Source organism: Carya illinoinensis, chromosome 9 (assembly GCF_018687715.1).
Source record: "Carya illinoinensis cultivar Pawnee chromosome 9, C.illinoinensisPawnee_v1, whole genome shotgun sequence".
Taxonomy (NCBI): domain Eukaryota; kingdom Viridiplantae; phylum Streptophyta; class Magnoliopsida; order Fagales; family Juglandaceae; genus Carya; species Carya illinoinensis.
In genome coordinates, this window is record NC_056760.1 from 4767847 (window position 1) to 4786141 (window position 18295).

An 18295-nucleotide genomic window follows, 5' to 3' on the forward strand; every position below is an offset into this window, starting at 1 on the left:
ATCTTTGTCAGGGTTTACAACCTCTCATTCTATGGAAAAGCATTGTTTAATTCCTCCACACATGTACCACATCGACAATCACATACGTAAGTGCCAGCATTCGTTTCTTCGACAGACTGCCGTAAGATCACCTCCACAAATTCTCATGGTCACCAAACGCCCATTTACGTTTATTTCTTTTAATTTCCCCTTCTTGGGGAGAGGTCTTTTCCTAGAAAACTAAGCTGAAAAAGCACACAGAGAGTGTCGAATCTTATCAGTACACGATAAAGAGTAGCATGAACTTCTACACACCAATCAATGCCTTCGAGGAGCTTTAAATCTGGTTGCCCCAGTTATAAAATGATATGTACAAACGCTTCTTTCCTTGAGATTGCTGTTAGACCTGAAGAAACAAACCGCATCGTCATAGAGAGTTGACGAGTCATTGAACATTTGAGAAAATACCAAAATATGCTTTGAAAACATCTAAGTACCTCAAAAATATTTTCTTTTTCCTAAAAATGCAGCGGCTTACCCGCTATTCACTCCCAAAGTCGTCATAACTCAAGCCTTCTGATATAGTGTCCAGCCTTCTATTGTCTCCTGAAGGCCAACAAACCATTATCCGTTTCCATCCTTTCAAAATGACTCAAACAAGAAATATGTGGCAACAATCTAACCTTGTTCTCCTCTTTCGCGAGAATCAAGGAAGTTTTCAGAATCTGTTCCCAGGAAGGGCGAGCGAGGGTAACTCTCCAGAATATCTGTCATTTTTATATCTATAACATCAATACTAAATATAAATAAAATGTTTTTTATACGATTAAACTACAGAGGCACATGCAGACTTCTAATACTATACAAGAACCCCCATACAACTTTATTAAAGCTACATTAAAAAAAAATAAAAAATTCTCACACAAGTAATGGCCAACTATGAGTCGACATCATCGACTGAACTCATTACCCAATCAGCACTTCCACCCAGCAGACAATCGTGTGTTTTTTTAATTTTTTAATTTTATGGTTTTGGCCAATTGTTGATTCCTTTTCAGATGATTTTATTAACCATTTACTCCACAATAACTGGCTGAGTTCCAGCGGCCTCATTGACTGGAACAGCAATCTTGAGCCTATATATATATATAGAGAGAGAGAGACAGAGACAGACAGACAGAGACAGAAACAGAGACAGAGACAGAGATAGAGAGACAGACCAGAACTCTGAGAAAAGTCCGCTGTCAAGTCCGAGAGACTGAAATTTCGTGGAATCTGGCGTAAAAATCCAAAAGAACTGGTGTCTGCATCGAGAATTGATTCAGCCAGGGGCTGTGAAGTGGACTCTACGCTGGTGAAAGAAGCAACAGATGCATCCCCAATTGTTGGACGCACTTCTGGGACATTTCCATCTGAATCAAACATGTAAGGGGAACTGCCTGAATATCCTGTTTCTGATTTGATCATCCCCCCATTTATTCCTTGAATCATACCCACATTTAAGCTCTGTGCTGATAGCATATTTGGTGGGACATCAATCCTACTAGAATGAGCAGACATTTGAACGGCAGCATGCATACTTGGGTGCAATAGTGATCCTCCATTAGTAAATGCATTAGATAAACTAGAACCAATAGGGTGGTGGATGTTCTCTGACTTCACAGCTGGTCCTGTATGCTCAGGGGCATAGCAAGTTGAGTTCCGGTGCACTATCAAACAAAGTAACAATTAATTTCCCATCTGATGGAAGTTTAACAACCTACAACACTTATGTAACTTGAAACAAACCACTAACATGATCTTTCCTGGAAAATTTTTTACAGGGGAGCTTACAAACACAGGCCATCCTCTAAATCCATCCTGGATTACATAATGGAAATTTTCAACAAATTTAACCTTGTGTTACAAGGGGTAGGCCAAATGATGTTAGCTCCCATTTGCCTCCCCACACCCACCGCCAAAAAGAAAGGGCACATGCCCCATTACGTGAAGTTAGCTTCATGTCTTTACTTATATCACATGCAATTGTCACTTTTCTCATCACCTTAACCAACAGCTTTCTGGCTGTTCTTTACAAATTATCAACCGAAAAAAAGATGTTCAGTTTGTGCAAGTATACGTCATCAATTGAAAAGCCGTAGCTTTTACTTTTGTTATTCTTCTTTTCTCCTGAACAACCACTCATTAAATAAGAAAACCAGTGCAGTATTATTACCACCTTTTTAAACTCTTAATGGGATACTGTCTGGACAGGATGTTGTGGCATCTATACTGCCAACAATTAGTCCTGCTTTTGGACAAACCATTAGCAACAGTATTAGTCTGGCATTATGAGATGTTCACCTTTGGGGGAAAAACTATTTGATTATGTTGGGAAGGGAGGCATAAATAGCACCTGAATGCTACGGCCAAACAAATATATTCATATGAAAGTGCAGCACTTTTCACTACCATAGCCAGTAATCTTCACCTTTCACAAATTTTCAACTCAACTAGAAGCCTAGCAATTCATTTGAATGGGAAGATTTGTGGACCAGTTACAAATATGATAACTTACACAACTCTATTATTATTACTAAAAACACTTATTAAAGAACTAAAATTTAGGTGCAATTCTAGTGCACAAGTAAACAATAGATCAACCCTACAAAAAGAAATATTGACAAAGAAATTTGCAGTGAAGAAATCCAATTTGTTAATATGCCCCATAACCTCAAAGCTAAATTGATGGGAAAAGTACAATAATAAGTTACAGAGAAAATTGTACTCGTCCAAGGACAAGAAAACATATCCACTAAGGACATCAGCCAGAAATTCCAGAAAAAAGCCAAAAGGTATTTCTGGTCTTAATTTGGGGACCGAGGTTACAGGCAATGCATGTGTTTTGAAGTTCTTCAATGAGGCAACAAAAAGGCTTTGGATTGCACTAGAGAATAAATAAGAAAAAGAACAAGATCAACACTGCTCGCAAACTGTCAACAGAAAACGGCAACATACAAAAACTAAAAGCTATGTACACTACCAAACAATAAGTACACCCACAGAGAAAAATGGACATCTACAAAATATGGATTATCACAAGTACTGAACGTAACTATGGTCTTACAAGATGAAATATGAGATCCATTAGAAGTAGCCATCGAAGCAACTCCAGTTGGGTGCATCTGATGCATTAACTGCGCCTGTTGCTCAAGCAACCTGTTGAATTCAGTTATTTGGTTCTTCACCATCAATCTAAGATAATAAGCCCTGAAGAATTCTCGATTTTCTTCTTCAAGCTTCTGCCAAACTGAAAGGCAAGCAAAAATTCCATGTTTGCAAAGGGAAGGACACAACGAAAATGTATGACTCTTAACATAAATGGTATTTAATGTTGGAAAAATGCTTTCAGATTTCTGAAGTTAATTATCAGATGTTAAAAATGCATCATTTCCCATCATTCATACATGGATCACTAGTACAAGTAGTGTCTATATATAAAAGACATGAGTTGTAAGCTTCCAGAAGTACACAACTCCCCACAGAGCGCAGGCACAGGTTGGTTGATTACTTCAACACCCATCCGCAGAAGAACAAAAGGTTCTTTTTAGATACAACATTGTTTTCAAGTTCGCAAGTCAAACTTATTTGGTAAAACTATAGCATAATTAAATGAGATATATACAGCTTGATTAATTGAGCAAATAATATGAAAGAAAGGGTTACCGAGTTCAGTAAAACCAGGCTCTATCTTTGCTTGATCCAATAGTGTTTCCACAACTTCCTTCTGGTTCATGTATAGCTGAAGGCATCGTTCTATAAGATTTTGCACCTGAAAATAGGCATATATAGCCCCAAAGAAAATATCAAAATAGCTTAGTATTTTTATACCATAAATACGGAGCAAAAATGGTGGAAGGAACTCCTTGTATCTTACACACATAAAAGAAATAAAAGAAAAACGAAGTGAAGATTGTGTTCAAGGTACACTACTACTTCCCTCCTCCAAAGTGATAGAAGAATCTCTACCAAACTAGCTTCATCAAAAGGAATTATGCAAGGCAAATGCTTAAGGATGGAATTGACAAGCAAATCATCAAAATTCAAAGGGGAAATTAAAGACGAATATATATACCAATATGATTGCTTTACTACTTAAATCTTTCGGGAAAGAAAAACATAAAAAATCAAGAATGTTAGAATTAAAGCAGAGTAATAGCTTACCAACTGTATATCTTGCCGCGAGACCCTTCTAACGGATCCGCTCGACATGTTTCGAGGGAGCTCCACCGTACTAAAACAACGCTCGCGTAAGAGCACTACGAACAACAATAATAATAAGAAGTCCTAATGCTACAGAAAATAATCCTGTGAACAAATTGAGAGCTTATTTTGCACGCTGATGCTCCTCCACTTCAGCTTTTCGAAATCACCATCATACACACGGAATAATCATGTAACCTAATCCGCAAAGATACAAAAAAAACAAGAATCTCAATATCACGGACAAGATCACAACAAAATTACACGACAAAAACTATAAATTGACATGAATTCAAGGGTTTCATCAAGCCACCGAAACCCACAGATTTTAGAGATAAAACAAAAGGAAAATACGAATTTAGATAAACGCACAAAAAAGATAGTTACTATAAGAACAAAAACTGAGAGATTCTTGGAGAAATTCGGGGAATTGATCGATCTTACCGGAATCGGAGTAGATTCGATTAAGTTCAAGAGAGGTAGAGGAATTGGAAGGTGACGAAGCACCGTTTGCCTTTTTATTTTGTTTACGGGTATACGGTGGAATGCTTTGATCAACTTTTTAGCAGTGTAAAAGATGTTGCGTGGAATAGTGACACGTGTGGAGTGCGGGGTCCGCAGTAAAGAGAGATCAGATCAGGTGCTTTGGCAATCATCATCGTTGCCATCCGGATCCGCGATTATATACGTACATTTATATTAATAACAATAATAATTATGATTGGTTTAAATTATTGGGTCGTTACGGTCAACTCTTGGTCAAATGCCTCTCTGTCAATTTTCTAGCCAACTTAGCTATGGCGGTTGTGGCGGCTTAAATTTAATGAAAGCATCACTTTTTTTCCTTATTGTGCCCCTTTTCGGCATACTGCGTGACTTATTAAAAAAATATAAATATAAATATAAGAAAAAAAAAGGAAATATAAAATTCAAATATTCTTCTTTTATGTTTTTAAACTTCGGTTTATTTTAGATATTTTTTTTATTTTTTTAATAAGTCACGTAGTATTTAGCAGTGATAACACATTAATGAAGTAAAATGAGTGTTATATAACTGAGGTGATATAGTAACCTTTCTATTTTTTTTATTAGTAATAAATTTATATAAATATATAATATTATTTAATATGAAAATAAAAGCTCAAATCAACTAATGTCAGCTTGGAAATTAACAATTCGTCCAAATATAAATTTATCAAAACGTAGATATATGGTACGTAACACGATTAATATATATACTTGTACAGAAAAAATAATAATTTGGTAGGTCCCATTCTCTCTCTCTCTCTCTCTCTCTCTCTCTCTCTCTCTCTCTCTCTCTCTCTCGATAGTAAAGGAATGATCTGATATTGTGCATGGCACAGTCAAGCTTCTAATTGGAATCTTAGGGGTGGCTTTCCGGGTCGTTGTCTTTAATTTTCTCGGTCGAAAGACGCATGGTATGTCACTTCCACCTCTCATTCTCTAGACTCTAGCTTGGTCAAGATGGCAGTTAGGTTGTTTGTTCTTCCGTCTTGCTCACTGTAATTCGACTCTTTTGGCTTGAGATCCAGATTATCATGTCCAGCTTGATACTAGCCATGCCGGGTTGATCTTCCTTCCAGCAATTTGCAAAACAACAAATTAATAAATACTAGCCATGGATAAAGCTGCTTTAAATAAATTCTTTTTTGACTTCATAAAATTAGTCTTCTACATCGAAGCATTACTTCATTGTCAACAGCACTAGGAAACGAAAATAGCAAAAGTACGTACGTAATTTGCATAAAATAACAAGGCGCATCATGTCCCACATTCAAATCACACCATAAATATTTAACACCATTGAGTTTCAGGAATAGTACTGCATTGCTTAATGCTCATGTACTTTGGTGTTCTTGATGAGCTAGCCTTGAACTAATTATAAAACAAGTTGTGTCATTACCACAGAGTGATTTCTGATCTTGTAGTTGCACAATTATGAACTTCGGATTGAACGATATGAATAGGATGTTTGGTCATATGAAGAGTCTCATGATTCATCAGGAACAAGCACAAAGGTGGTGAAAATGAAATCTCTCATCATTAACATTCGAAGGACAAAATCACGGCCTCCTGCAACCCATCCCTGTCAAGGCAATGCTCCATGAAGATGTCGACTGGTTGAACCTCTCAATGACTCCACCAAGTACAACCCTTCTCCACCTAACAGTGCTCAACGTGTAATCCTCAGCCTCAAGATGTGTAACGACGTTCATTCCCCCAACGAAGGTCTCTTACAATCTTCTTGTCATTTTTTTTGGAATTTAATCCATTTAATAGGAGGTCATCGAAGCTAGCTAGTATCGTTCAGCATTTCAAGTTCCCCAATGCTATTTCTTCACAAAATAAACTGTACGATTCCGACCACCATTAGTACTACTGACACAGATCAGGCCATTACAGAAGCTCATGTGACATCTTTCAGTTTAGGGAGAGATGATGGGCCTTTTCAAAACAATGAAAGAGAACAAGAGTCGTCTAAATGGGCCATACGTTGAGATTGGGTCCGTGACAAACTCTTTAGTATCAGGCCCAGTAGAAAGTCGGCAACCACTCTTTTTAGGAGTCCCGTAACTCGTAAGGATTGAGATGGATTTCTTGCTAAAAATGTTTTGGCCATCTTTAGTTTCCTATTTCTAAGTTTGAACAGTTCCGTGTTTGGGGAATTCGGTCGTTTTGTATCCTCACGATCTTGATTACAAAATGCGATCGTGCGTAAATAAAATCCCTTCTGTGCATGCACACCAAATTGAGAGCATTTTTTACGTGTGGGCTATGTAGCATATAGGCAATTAGCTGACGTTTGAAACCAATATTGGGTTTTGAATGAGTTAACTCAGTGATGACAAAATTCAGGGAACTAGAGCAGATTATGATTTTTTTATCATCCCCATAAACTGAAAGATATTACACGAGCTTCTTCTGGTTGAATGAGTCAATTCAGTGTGGACGGACAGAATTGGGACAATAAGAGACAGAGAACGGCAAAGTGCAGAATGTGCCCCAGTCCATTGTGAGGCGGGGAAAGCTTCTTGTAGCAGAAAACGTGGCTAATTCCTGCATGCCAATTGACGCATGTCTTGTTATCTCCCCAAAAGTTGAGAATGGATGAGAGAGGCGGCTTCTTGGAGCAAAATGAGACATGACATCTATTTCCCCACCAATTGAGGCACCGGATTGGATTTTCATTGAAATGGCCTTCGGATCGTACCCAACAAAAATGAAATCAAATATATGGCTCTAAAAGCTCCAAACTTCTGTTATTTTTAATCAATTTTTTTTCCTTTTAGTTTAAAATTAGCAAAACAAAATTGGAACAAAATATTTCCATGTAAAAGGTATACATGAAACAACCATCTCTACAGTCTACAATCCTATTGGGTCTGTATTACCCATCGTAAAATTTAGATTTTAAAAAAAAAAATACAAAACAAAACAAAAAAAAAACATAAAAATTACATATGTTCAGATCAAAGGGGAGATTATTTTCCATGATTAATCATCAGACCACAGTGGTGAGGCCGTTGTATCTGGGTCTTGTTCTATCGGGAGAAAGCCCTTCTTCCAAGGCCTTCCTCTTGTTACTGTTGGAATGTTGTTGTTGCGGGAGGCGGTGGAGTTGCTGCTGCTGGTGTTGTTGTTGCTGCTCTTCTTTTTCTTCTAGTGATCGAGACACTGGCTTTCCCGATTCTTCTTTGTTTTCTTCATTGTCTTGTTTGGGATCCTTCAATTTGGTTTTCATCATATGAGGCCTAAGCCTATTCACATCTGATAGTCGAACTGGCTTCAAGAAAAATTCTTCTGCTCCTTCTTCCAAGCATCTGTTACCAATCATACACGTTAATCAGTTGAATTCAGGAATCGATTACCAAAGATACCAACTTTCCAAATCCCAAAAAAGAAAAAAAAAAAAAAGGAATCCAATTATCTTCATTTTTTTCCCTATTACCTGCTGATCCTTGAAGGCACATTCTCGGATGACATAATCACCACCGGTATGTCTCTCAGGGATGAAGACTCCTGTCAAACGAGAGCAAATCCTTTAAGTTTAATGGGCTTGTATGTGCTTGCGGAAAAGTATGCACAGAGGAGTTGAAATGTATGTCTCTAAAACAGATGACATGAGAAAGACCGATGAGAAAGCAATAAATCTTTGGAATATCATGAACAGATTTGTCTGGGTGAAAAGCAGGTGGGAAAATATGCCAAGAGATTTTTTTTTGAGCAAGTGCTGACACAAGGACCCAGATGGGAACTTTCAAAAGCATATAAATTTGGAATGCAGAATTTCAATTTGGAAAGTTTGGACAATGACTGGTGTTTGAAGAAAGATAAAATGATCTCAATGGGAAGATTGAGAAAAGGAGGGGAATATTAGATGAATGAAAAGAATACAAAACAATAGTAACAAAAAGCATACCTTGATTTTCCTGAGCAAATCATAGCCTGTCATGCCAGGCATACAGTAGTCTGTAATAATAAGATTCACGTCCACTTCCTGGAAATACACAAAAACCAAAGAAATTCAGAATCCCAGAAGTGAAGAAAACAATAGGAACGTAGCAGGAAAGGGAACCTAATACACCGAAAGAGGAAAAAAATGAATCATACCTGATGATTGTTTGGGGAAACAGAAGGTGTTTCTGTGTTGCTCTGGTCATCTTCATGCAAACCCAGAAATTCTAGAGCCTTGGTACCAGAATCAACTGTGGTAACTGCCATTAAAAAAGGTGTTTGTAAGAATCGAAACCGGAAATGAAGAGCAAAACACAAACCAACAAGCAATAATCCACGAGGACAATTATTTTTCTCAGAACTCTTGAGAAGCTGCTGTCCATGTTTGGCCACCTAGAAAGTACCTTGATATGATGAGGTCTTGAGGAGCCTCTCAATCAGCTTTCTATCTATGATGCTGTCATCAACGGCCAAAACATGAAACTGAGACTCCATAGACATGCCCATTGCACCAATTAAAGACCCAAGATCAAAGCCAAAGTCACAGGAGCAGAAGAGAGTATTGTGGAAACTGTTAAGAAGCAGGAGGTTTGCAGGAACTGCGAAATGTTTTGCTCTCTGTTACTTTCTCCTTTGGTATTCGGATTCGTGAGGAGGAGGAGAAATGAAGAAGAGAGTTTTGTATTGAAATAAAGACCCACCAAAATCTACGTCCCACAAAGCAAGATCCGACCAGATTTCATGCCAAATCTTCCAAAATTGCCAACTTGATTTTGAATTACAAGTCAAGCAAGGCAAAACAAGCGACTTATTAAAGAAGGAAGAAAGAAAAAAACAACAAATAATAAAAGAATATAATAAACACCAAAAAAAATCCTTGTGAGTATTTTTTAAGTTGATGGGAGGTGGGCTTTATTTATACTAAAAGATAGACAGGAAAAAATAAAGAACGTTTTTCCTTTCTCTCTTTTTTTTTTTTTTTTTGGGGGATGAAAGCAAAAGGAGAAAGGGTTGGGGGGCGAGGAAGTGAGAGGGATGTGGGGGAGGTGGGTAAGAGAAGGAGGAAGCGAGTGGGACCCAGAAAAATCCCCATTGAGATGCAGGTGAGGTCAGCAGACGTGCCTTTTTCCCTTTGGGGTGTGAAATCATGTGGCGCTTACCGTATCTTGAGCAGGTGGGCGAGACTGGTGCCATTTGCCAAAGAGAAGGCAATTTCTCCTTGATTCCCTTTTAAAGATTTGCTTCCCATGTCCATGCCCATCCCCATCCCCATCTCCATACCCATCCCACCCATCCATCCTTCTTTTTTAATGTAACCATTCCCCCCATCATCCATACCATACATTCATGCATCTGTACCAACTGCGGATCTGCCAATAAAATCTAACCCGATCCAATATCCCATCGTATCAGTATGCCAATCCATCCTTCATTTTATTTTAAATTTTAAGAAAATAATGGTTGCTCCCTGAATAGTATAAAATGAAAATTTTATGAATACTAATAAAATAACTTATGAATACTAATATAATAATTTAAGTTAAATATTTTTTAGGCTAGATTTGGGTATCAAGCACAGGTATTTTCAAAATACTCTGCACTGTTTATTATTTTATTTTTTTTATTTTTTATTTTTTATTACTATTTAATATTTAATTATTTTTATTATTATTTTTTCATTACAATTCACAACACTTCTCAACACCCCTCACTAAATTTTAAAAAATAAGAAAGAAAATTGAATAAGAAATATTATAAAGTTAAAATATTATTTTTATTTTGTAAGTTGAAAAGATTGACTTATTTTTTATTTAAAAGTTTGGAAAAATTGTATTATTAGTTAAAAAGTAATTGTATTTGAGTGATGTTTAAAAATAAAATGAGATTGAATAAAATGAGATGAAAATTATTACCAAACATCCCCTTTTTTCCTATCTTTCACTTCACCAAATCTATAAATTGCACTTTTAAATGTAACAAATTTAGCAAAAGATAATATAAATTATGTAAAATTATCACTTATTCCAAAAACTTAAACCGATGGAAATATGTATGTTTAATTATTTATATTATATTATTAACAAAACACTCTCCTCTTATTTACAATATATACTATCCAAGTTATAATACTATGTAGTTTTGTATTTTGAGAAATATTATAGTCGTAAAGAGATTATATAAAATTAAATCTATACATTAACATTATTTAATATGATATGTTAAATTGTAAAACTATTTTTTATAAAGTAGAGATTTAACGTATTACATCAAGATACGTTAGTTTGTGAATTGAATATTACTACTCATCATTTATTTTTTCATCATCTCATTATGTGATATTAGATGATTGAAGAGTATTTATTATATTTCACTTGTGAACTAATTATTTAATATCATATCATAAGACGGCGAAATGATGATGAATATATATTTTTTCAAATGCTAATAAACCAAGTAAATGTTGTATTTGTAAAATAAGCAAAATGGGCGAAATAATTGTGAGAAAGTAGGCACCGAATGTCCCGATCAGGTTCCTACCAATGCTGATTATTTCCGGTACAATGTCGTATTTGTTGATGGGCTTGTAATCATTATACTATTATAGTATTGACAATTAATTAATTGTATTATAGTTTTCTTTATTATAAAAGGTCTATTTAGGAGTCTTACATCATATATATATTTATATATTGAAGGAGAAAAAAATAAAAAGATAAAATATGGAAATTCATGTCAATAAATAAGTGATAAAGACTGATGAGTAGAATAACTAATCTATTAATTTAGTTGCCGGGTCACGCCTTTAAGAACGAAGGAGCCATTCTATCTAAATTTTTCCCTCATGATCACTCTTTGAAAAAATGATAGGGCCCTATGTGCCACAGTGACCGATGATGGCTGCTTGGCTTGAAGAGGAAATTTTGTTTTTTTTTTTTTATTCCCGTTAAACTTTAATTTAAAGCAAACTTCTTCTAGATTGAAATTATTAGATTCGAAGTGTTATGATTTATATTGCATGTAATTAATAAAGCAAAACCAAACCGATATTGACTTTAATTCACTTCAGGTTCCACCACAACTATGTTTGTTTTCTCCGATTACTATGGGCGGACATAAATCTTAGCTACAAACAGAAACAAAAAATATTTCTAAATTCAAAGTTACGTACGTGATTTTTTAATAAAACAATAAGGTGAATAATGGCTATAAAGTCTTGTTTGATTACACAGTTTAGATGATATGTGATAATATATTTTTGTTAAAAGTTAAATAAAATATTATTATAATATAATTTATTAATATTAATTTTGTTTTAAAATTTAAAAAAATTGAATTATTTATTATATTTTGTATAATTTTAAAAAATTGTAATTATCATATGGGAAGAGATAATTTGATTTTTTGTAACGGAAACGAAAAATATAAGTGATCTAATGCGAGACACTCTTAAATTTAAGTAATGCTAAATATATTTTTAGGATGCTTAATTCGTATATTTTTTTATAAAAAAATGTAATTCATCTTTAAAAATATAATTTTTTTAATATAAATCTAAATTTGTCTCTTTTTTTTTAAACAAAAATGAGAATTACTCATTTTAAGATTAGAAATATTGCATATTTAGATTATGGAGGCAACGCGGTTTGACCGCAAAATTAGATCTGGCGGTGAAATGGTTTAGGGTAAAAGTGACTGCCCACTGGCGGACACATATTCGTCGGTTCCGCCATGTTCATCATTCCGGCCGTAGCTGTGCAGGGACCATTACTTTTACCCCCATCACCTTTTGATTCACTGTCCTGCGTTATTATTATTTTTTGACAAAAAATAAAAAATAAAAGGCCGACGTTTCTACACTTTCCCCTGTTCTATGAAAGACAGTTAAAAAAAAAAAAAAGTTGGGCAAATTTTTCAAAAAAAAACCTCTTAAATTTGACTCTTGTGTTCAAACAGCAGGCAGGAAAAGTTTCATAAACTCAAGATCGAATCGACAAACTTTAACTAAACCCAGATACGAATTCGATTCTTTTTTGTCTTTTAATGCTGTGAAGTTTCTTCGCAAGAATTATCAAAACTCAAAAGGGTCAAAGCTGAAAATTATCAAAGCTGAAAATTGACCCTCTAGAAGTATAATGCCAAACACATTAATATTGTTTTCGTATGCATGCGTCTCCAATGTCAAATATCCTTAATCATGAGCATATCTTCATAATCGTCTCTCATATCTTGTAATATATCTACTAATGGATGCATATAAATAAGAAGATAGACTCGTACACACGAAATGAAGAAAACGTACGCCATGCGGCCGGGGTTGATAAAGTGAAAGAGGCACATTTAAGTGGGCCAATATTGCCTAAATCTTCAATGTTTTTCCCCTTTTCTTCCCCCTCGATCGGGTGGCCATGACCCCACTGAAATAATTATATAAATAAAAGAAAACAGGTATGACTTCTAAAATTAATGCAAAAGTCTTGCATATATTTTTTGTGAAAAGAAAAAAAAAAATGAGTTCTGCTAAAAAGTGTAATTTCATTAATATTTTTATGATAAAATCTATTTTTTATATAAAGAAATTGTACGGAATTTATATATTTAAAACGAAAATAGGAAACAATAAAAGAAAGAGGGTCCGGTTCCTAGGAGTGTATCAGCACATTGTACCATTTTTACATGAAAACCGGTCCCCTTTTTCTTTTTTCCTTCCAATTCATACTAAAGATTCCCTGACACACTATAATACATGGTACAACCTGTCACACATAATCCACACATTTGCTCAGATTATATAAGATTATTTTGCGGGAACATGTAAGCCCAATATTGCTACTTATGATGGTTGATGGATGATGCCTAATCCCCATCAAAATTTTACTGTATTTTTTTAATATTATTTTAACATCACATTTTTTTTGTACAGCTATATTAAAATTTTTATATATAATTATTTTTACTCAATCTATTAAGATGATTAATCACATTATTTTTTTAATATAAAATAATTATTTTAATCAATCATATTAATTGAATGTCCAACTCCAACATCATTAATACCGTTAGTAATCCCAAGTTTTATTGACTGATCGAGCTGCCCCATGATTAAGTACATACGCTGTCAAAACTTTTAATATTGCTCATCATGTGGATCGATCTTAATAAACAAAACAGCTTTTGGACGCAGATGTTCAGAAATTGTTCGAGTGGATAATCTTAAAAGCTTTCAATTCAGCATCGTAGTAAGATACAATTAAAATTCAAAAGCTTTTGAGTGTGGATATAAAATTAATTCTATATTCGGCTGAAAGCTTTTTAAAATTTGCAATGAATGTGACATGCAAACCAAGGCTGGAAGTTGTTGGGTGAAGGGATGAATCATAATAGGAAAGTTAAGATGGATGGACAGCTTTATAGGCAAATTGTTCCAGCATGATCATGGACAACGTTATATCACCTTGCAGTATGTAGTTAAGAGATTCTAAACTGTACTCTAGACGTTGTCCACTTAATAGGAACCTTGCATGTTCCCCTCTCACGTTTCATCATCCTCTTGCACTTATGTCATATCCGTCTCGGGATCTTCTTGTTTTTCCTTTTCATTAATTCTTAGGGAGCTGCTACTGGGACCGCTTAACAGCCGAAGGATTCTGACCTATAAGTGTAAATGCAATTTTTTTATTTTTCCTTTTATTTCAATTCTTTCTTATATACATTTAAATATTTTTTTAAAAATTAAAAAAAATTAATTTACTAATAATCACTTTCTTAATCATTAAATTAAAAAAAATCAAGTGGTTATTTTTATTGATAAAAGTTTATCAGTTCAAATAGCATTTTCCTAATTCTTATTATTTTTTTCTTCTTCTTAAAAATTTCTTCTTATTGATCTTCTTAAACATTAATTCTTCTTCTCGGGTTGGTTCAAGTGATAAAAACTATGGACTTAATAATATGCTCCCTCATAATCAAATGTTTAAATTCTCTTAGATATAAATAATGAGTTTTGCTACATACAAGCACAATCGCGCACTAATATATGTACCAATATTGATTTATTCATACTTAAAATTTAAATTAATACTGCTTTCAATAAAATTTACTTTTTGACCAATCACATTATATTAATGTACTGATTAATGCACAATTATACTTACAACTATATTTTTCCATAAATAATCTCTATAGATCATTGAACTTATAAATTTTTTCATTAAATAATCTAATATATATTTGTAGAAAACTCCTTAACTACACACAAGAGTCTATACACTCTTGATTAATTGGGACGTTATTTCTAAACACTCTATATCGATTAAAAAACAAAAAAACATTTTTCGAGATTTTAAACCTAATGTCATCCATTCCTGCTATTTTATGACCTAAGCCAATGTCGTTTACATCCATGCATTTTAGTGTACGTAGTCGTCGTAGGTTACCAAATGACATATTGTACAAAAGGCTGCCACGTACCAACAAAGCACCCAGAATATTTTTTTTTATTTTTTATTTTGTTATCTTGCGTGTTATCTACGTGCGACTTTCTCTTACTGGCAATGCACGAATGCTCCAAATTATAATTAGCAAGAAAGTAGAAGGCAATTTCTTAAAGGACGGTGCATCATGTTATCATTTAAAAAACTATTTTAATTATAAAGAAATTTTATAAAAATAAATTTATAAATTAATATGATTTAATATAATATATTAAATTATAAAATTATTTTTATTATAAATTAAATAAATATAACATATCATATGAAATTAAATCAGTTTATAAATTTATCTTTATAGGAAATATTTGTTGTTGTAACTTCTCGATTTAAGAGAAGTTTGGATACTGAGATGAGATAAGATGATTTTATTAGATGAAAGTTAAATAAAATATTATTTTTTATTATTATTATTTTAAGATTTAAAAAAATTAAATTTTTTATTATATTTTGTGTAAAAATTTTAAAAAAATTGTAATACTAAGATAAGATGTGAATCCAAACAGCCCAGATAAGTTTTTTTTTTTCTCTTGAATATATATTGCTTTCTTAAGAATTTCCGTATCAGAAAAGAGTGATGCACAAACTGGAAATGGATATTAGATTTGGCAAGAGGAAAAAGCGGGAGCTTGACTCACATAAGCATGCAACTTTTGAAGATATCATTTTCATTGTAATTATTTGCATTTCATATCAGATTAGATTATGCACCTTACAATAGCCTGTAGTTTAGGTCCTGTTTTCTCATGTGTCTACATATATATATATACTAGTAGTCGAGCAAACGTTTGCCTAGTAGTGAAAAAATAACCTAATAATAAAATAATATACATGCCAAGAGAAAGTAACATACACATCATAATAACATACGTACCAAAATAAAATTATTTTCATTTGATTGCATTTTTGTATATTTTAATTAAATGATTATTTTATTTAATATAATTAATAGATCTATTATTTTAATTTTAACGTGTTTTTCATTGTATTATTTTATGATTTATAAGTTATAAAATTTATTTTGATGTTCTTTCTTGATATTAATTATTATTTTATATTTAAATTTCTCTTTATTTTAAATTATTTTATTATTAGATTTAATTATTTTATTTTATTAATATTGAGCTGTAGTATTTTTATTTAGTTTTTATTTATTTTTATTGTACTTTTTTGTCTTGTTAGACTTATATTTTCCGGTGGGCTTTGCTTTAGTGGATTTTTCCTTTGATTTTAGACCAAGCCCTTTTAGTTTTCGGGCCCAGCCCGTGTACCTTAAGCCTAGGCCGCTTATTCCCTTAAGCGGCACCATTTTGGTCCATGCCCTTAGGGCTTTAATTCTTTCTTCTTCCTCCTGCTGGCGCCGACTACTTCTCCTCCATTTTCATTTTTTCTTCCTCTATTTTTCGTGTGTTGTTGTTGTTGCTTCTCCTTGTTTCTACTGATTTTCATTCCTTTTGTTTTCTCTTCTTTTCTTCTTCTCCTGCCGTGCGCCACCTAGTTCTTCTTCCTCTCATTCCAGCCGTGCCCAGCTACCCAACCTCTACTGAAAGCCACAGCAGCCCAACAACGCTGCACAACTCTTCCCCACAAGGAAAAAAACAGTTTGAATCCTCTGTTTTGCTTCTTAAAAACAAATTAAATGCTCCACCGTGCCCAACCAACGAGGGCACGAAGCTACGAAGCCACCGTGAGCTTCCGGCTCCGCAGCTTCCACCTTCGGATGCTATCCTGGTTAATGCTCAGCCATTTTCCGACGTTTGTAGCTACTGCCATATTCATCCATCTCCTCGATCAGCGATTCTCCCTCACGTTGATCTCTATCCATTTTACCACTCTCTCATCTCTCTCTCATTTACCTCTTAAGCTTTCAGTCTCTCTCTCATAGTTCTCTCTCTGTAGCTTAGCCGCATGCCACCCTCAGCTCCATCGCCTCTCTTCCACGACTTCTTTGCAATTTTTTAAGTCCCTTTGCCGCTGCCAACTTGCTTCTTCTAGTGGCTATGTGTGTGAGGAGTGTTATGTTTTTTACAAGGAAGAACAAGGGTTGGTTCATGTCGTGGAGGAGCTCACAGCGTCACCTATTGGTGGTGGTTTCCGATGCAGAAATTTCATGGAATGAGGGTGGTGGCGTACAAGAATGAGCTTGATGTTGGGGTCTTGGCAACGTTGGATGGTACAAAGCTACGGCGTCAAAGGGGAGGAACACCAACTGTGTAATTTCCTCGGTAAGACTGAAAAAAAAAATTGTTAGACGAAAAACTTTTCACACATTCGCACTTTATATATAGTAGAAGTTGAGTTTTAATATTTTTTATGATCGTTTAATTGTTTTACAGCTCTTTCTTAAATATTTAATGTTAAAGATGTAAACGTTCCAATTATTTGATGTCTGACAATTGGCATCACGTATACGAATGCACTAGCCTAAAAGAGAGAGTAACTTTCATACGCATGCTCTGCTCTGGCCAACTGACAGGGGGGACTAAACAACATATTTTAGTACAGATACAACCGGCGGAAATCATACGAAATAATTCATTGACACAATCCATCATTCATGAAAAATACAAATTTAAAGTGCACAACTAGAAAAAATATTACTATTATAAATATAATTTAAAGACTTTGCACGGACAGTATACACAAAATTTGAAAGAAAGAGTAAAAATATGAAACACACAAAAATGGAATGAGAATTTCTATTCATTCTTGTAGCAACAAAGATAGATGTTTATTATTATAGAAAGATATATACAGACATGATGTGCATGCAGCTAGAAGAACAATTTAAAAAATATTAGAAAAATATCTCTTTTATTTTGGAAGGTGATTGGCTCTAGCATTGCTCACATAATCCAATGCCAGATCACCAATCACTCATGAGAATACTGAAAAAAAAAAAAAAAACAGAAAAACAAAAGGGCAAGATATATAGTGGCCGATATGGGTTTGCAATAATAACGAGATGGGAAGAAGGTTAGGGAAAAGTTGAAAGGGGGGCATATAAATTTAATTCGCCACCATGCACATGGCTTGTCATATAGAAATTTGAGAGGTAGAATAATACTGATTACCATCGGCTTTCTCGCATGCTGCATATATAGAATGGT

General features: G+C 34.1%; 2 protein-coding genes across 3 annotated transcripts; both read right to left on the reverse strand.

Annotated features, from left to right (window-relative positions):
• Positions 1-146: 146 nt before the first annotated feature.
• Positions 147-4824, reverse strand: LOC122276472. 2 transcript variants are annotated; one of them, XM_043086224.1, is made up of 8 exons: positions 4666-4824; positions 4183-4419; positions 3685-3790; positions 3086-3268; positions 1200-1688; positions 663-746; positions 518-585; positions 147-385 (listed from the first exon to the last, which is right to left on the reverse strand). In XM_043086224.1, exons 2-7 carry the CDS (start codon positions 4228-4230, stop codon positions 521-523), a joined length of 975 nt encoding a protein of 324 aa, XP_042942158.1. In that variant the 5' UTR covers positions 4231-4419; positions 4666-4824; the 3' UTR covers positions 147-385; positions 518-520. The 2 variants fall into 2 exon arrangements, with proteins under 2 accessions (XP_042942158.1, XP_042942159.1); XM_043086225.1 differs by having other exon boundaries at positions 477-585.
• A 2729-nt stretch (positions 4825-7553) lies between these two features.
• LOC122276319 (two-component response regulator ARR9) lies at positions 7554-9650 on the reverse strand. The gene is made up of 5 exons (XM_043085939.1): positions 9102-9650; positions 8854-8957; positions 8663-8740; positions 8192-8262; positions 7554-8063 (listed from the first exon to the last, which is right to left on the reverse strand). Exons 1-5 carry the CDS (start codon positions 9202-9204, stop codon positions 7745-7747), a joined length of 675 nt encoding a protein of 224 aa, XP_042941873.1. The 5' UTR covers positions 9205-9650; the 3' UTR covers positions 7554-7744.
• Between the last annotated feature and the right edge of the window lie 8645 nt (positions 9651-18295).